This window comes from Arachis ipaensis, chromosome B03 (assembly GCF_000816755.2).
Source record: "Arachis ipaensis cultivar K30076 chromosome B03, Araip1.1, whole genome shotgun sequence".
NCBI classification, from domain to species: domain Eukaryota; kingdom Viridiplantae; phylum Streptophyta; class Magnoliopsida; order Fabales; family Fabaceae; genus Arachis; species Arachis ipaensis.
The window spans coordinates 128,203,439-128,207,076 of NC_029787.2; the positions used below are offsets into that span (position 1 = coordinate 128,203,439).

Below are 3,638 nucleotides of genomic sequence, written 5' to 3' on the forward strand. Positions count from 1 at the left end.
ATTGATGGGAAATTTATTTTGACTTATATCTCAAAAAAAGAAATAATATATGAACAATGTTAGGAGTCAGCAACTTTTGTGATTTGTAGCCATCAAATAGTCATCAATGATGGTTTTAATGGTGTGAGATTGGTGTGAGATTTTATCCAATAGCTCATTTTTTTTTGCCAGTTATATACCAATCAGAATTTAACAAAGTTGCTTGCGCCTAAACTTTCCCATAATATATATTTACGGGGATTTTTAGGTGCATTAATAGGAAAAATAAAGTGAGTACCTTGCAAGTGCAGGAGGATCCCAGGAAGAAGGAAGATGTTGAATGACTTGTTTAGATAGTTGAAGCGGGTATCGATCAATATGAACATTGAAGAGAATTATGAAATATCCATCAAGACCCAAATTCTTTGTGTTGGCTGCATCACTTGCCCACGAAGCTTCATCAAATCCAAACACTCTGTTGAAATACCCTGATGGAATTTTCCCATGTATTGAGCTCTTCTGGTTGAACAGCTCCGACATCTGATAATATATTAAAAGCTTAAAATGAATGACACATAAAATTAATAACTGAGAGTTCTTAAATGATTTAATATATTTGACTAAATTATCATTCATACTCTTCTTAACTATTAACTTTATATATACATGGTTAAAGCTTAATACTTACCTGGGTGAAGGTAAGGATGTCGGACTGGTAGCGAGTGCGGTCACCTTTGTCGCATTTGATGTCAACAGAGACATCCTTAATGGTTCCGAAACCAGGCACCCTGACATCTCTTCTCTCCGTTTCGTTCAGAACAACCATACGCTCTTCGCCTTTGCAGAACTTGAGTCTGAAATCTGAGGTCAAGTCAAACCCTTTTCCTAAGCTCCTGAATGCTTCCTCCACTATCTCCTCTTTTCCCATCTCTCCCTTGCTTCTATTCCCTTTTTCAATGAAACTAATCAACTCATTCATTTATAGTGTAAAATGGAATTGACACAGCCACTTATTTTTTAACTTTCTAGGTTGTATCGTTTCTGCCATGATTTATTTTTCTTGGGGTTGACTGTGATTCCTTAGGTTAATTCCTGTTTGGTCATTCTGTTTTCTAAGTTTTTTTTAATTCCATTTCTTTCCGGTTGCTACGGAAACAAGGAAACATGGGACCCCATTCACACACTGGGTTGGTAAGTACAATAAGGCAAAATACAAACAACAAAAATATTTATTTATTTATTTACCATAATCTCGTTTTGTGAGGTTCAAATATCTTATTAAACAATTAGTAAGTAGGATCGGACTTATGGCTAGATTAATGGCTCTTATCTCTAACAATATGAATCATTTTTAAAATGTACTTAATTAAAATTAAATTATATGGAGAGTGATTTATATTATTAAATGGAAAAAAAATGACGTACGCCACACGCACTCAGGATCAAGGAGTTGAAAGGGTCTCTAGCGTTAATAAATAAACAAGTGTCGTTTTCAGAATTTAATCGCAAAACAAAATAAAGCATATGTTCATTTATTTGATTTGCTACATAAATTGCCTAAGTTATCAGGCACCGTTTTGGGTCTCAAACGTAGTAAAAGTTATGACTTATGAGCATAGCAGTAGCAGAAGAAGGCGCAAAGTGACGAAAGCTGTGTTGTGAGTTAGAAAAAAGACGTCAAGCTGACGCAACAAGTATTTGGGTTGGACTTGCCTAAATGGCAGGCCCATTTAGATTCTACCTGTGGTGTTGTTGATGAATGTCGGAATGAGAGTTGCAGAGAGAAGTAAGAGGGATTGCAAACATGTCTTGGGTGGCTATGCAGGTAAGGTGCTTGATGGATTGCCTGACAGACGCGGAGGCATCGATAGTGTTAGCAAGGTTTTTGATAGAATGCCTGTCAGGGATGTTCTTTCTTGGAGCACTGTTATTGCCGGAAATGCTCAAAATGAAGCCCGATTCCTATACTTTGTCAAGCATTCTCCCTATCTTTGCATACCATGTTGATCTTATGAAAAGGAAAGGAGATTCATAATGCTAGCAGGAACGGTTTTGATGCGGAAGTCGTCATTGGAAACAGCTTAATTGATATGTACGCAAAATGTACTCGCCTGGAAGACTAGCTTCGTTCCTTCTACCTCTTGCCCAAGAAAGACACTATTTTGTGAAACACTATCATTGCAGGCTCTGTGCAAAATGGTAAATTTGATCAGGGGCGCATGATATTCCGTCAAATGTTGAAGGACAAAGTCAAACCTATGCATGATTCCTTCTCCAGTGTAATACAAGCTTTGTGCTCACTTGACTTCCCTCAGTTTGGGGAAACAGATCCATGGATATATAATTAGAATTGGACTTGATAACAAATTTATAGCGAGCGAGCTCTCTGATGACATGTATGCATAATGTGGCCACATCAAGATGGCTAGATGTATTTTCGACAAAATAGAGGCGAACTGACTATGTAGCATTTATGGCTGTTCTAACAGCATGCAGTCGCGCAGGATTGGTAGATGAAGCTTGGAAGTATTTAAACAGTACGGAAAAAGAGTTTGGTATTACTCCTGGCATGGACCACTATGTTGCTGTGGCAGACTTGCTTGGCAGAGCTGGAAGATTGGAGGAAGCCTATGACTTCAGCAAGTGTGTGGTTGACATTGTTGGCTGCTTGTAGGCCTCATAAGAATGTTGAATTAGCTGAGAAGGTTCTTGACAAGATAATATTGGTTGATCCTGAAAACATAGGTGCCAATACTTCGATGTCAAACATCTATTTTTCTGCTCAAGGATGGAAAGATGCTTCAAAGTTGAGAATCTACATGAGGAAAAGGGGTTTGAAGAAGATTCCAGCATGCAGCTGAATTGAAGTTGGAAACAAAGTCCATACTTTTACTGCTGGAGATAAATCACATCCATATTATGACAAAATAAACTAAGGTTATGTGCTTGACAAGTGAGGCACTTCATGATGTTGATGAGGAACACAGACGTGACTTGTTACTCACCTACAGTGAGAGGCTAGCCATAGCATTTGGAATCATTAGCACTCTGGTACAACTATCCCCGTAATAAAGAATATTCGGGTTTGTGTGGACTGCCATGCAGCAATTAAGTTTATTGCAGCAATAGTTGGCAGAGAAATCATTTTCTGGGATAATAGCCGATTTCACCATTTTAAGAATGGATCTTGTTCATGTGGAGATTATTGGTAATATTAATGTAGCAACTATGATTGACAATCATGTGCATTGCGACCTTGCCAGCAATAAGGGAAGGGTAAGCTGCAGCACTGATAAACTGAGAGGTGGATTAAAATTCTAAGCAAGAGTTTGGCAAGCACACACTGAGATCAGGAATTGTTGATAACTTATCATTCATTATGTTCTTAAAAATTCGTTTTTCAGGAATTGCTGGATCAGCAAAACCACAATGGTGTTGTGGAATCTGTCAATTAATGTTATTTGAGGCTCTTCCCTTAGATCATTTTTCAGGTAATAACCCATATTGTTTTAACTTATGATTACAAATTCAAGTCCAATTACATCTATGTTAAGTTTTACCCTGATAACTCAGCCAAGTTTAACCTAACTTATGATCATCAGATATCACCCATTGCAATGTCAACCTTTTTTTTTTGTTCTTTAAAAAAAATGCACCCC

General features: G+C 37.5%; 1 protein-coding gene and 1 pseudogene across 3 annotated transcripts in view; one reads left to right on the forward strand and one right to left on the reverse strand.

Moving 5' to 3' along the window:
- Nucleotides 1-3,638, reverse strand: part of LOC107631796 (MACPF domain-containing protein At1g14780) — a 21,083-nt gene that overhangs the window by 4,935 nt on the left and 12,510 nt on the right. The window contains exons 1-3 of one of the 3 annotated variants that reach the window (XM_021119762.1): nucleotides 1,225-1,228; nucleotides 668-907; nucleotides 278-519 (exon numbers count right to left, since the gene is read on the reverse strand). In XM_021119762.1, the coding sequence (XP_020975421.1) occupies nucleotides 278-519; nucleotides 668-907; nucleotides 1,225-1,227 (485 nt within the window). In that variant the 5' untranslated portion in view covers nucleotide 1,228. Of the gene's footprint in view, nucleotides 1-277; nucleotides 520-667; nucleotides 1,166-1,224; nucleotides 1,229-3,638 lie in introns of those variants that run through there. The other 2 variants (XM_016335350.2, XM_016335349.2) reach the window with 2 other exon arrangements.
- On the forward strand, nucleotides 1,227-3,631 carry LOC110270418 (annotated as a pseudogene).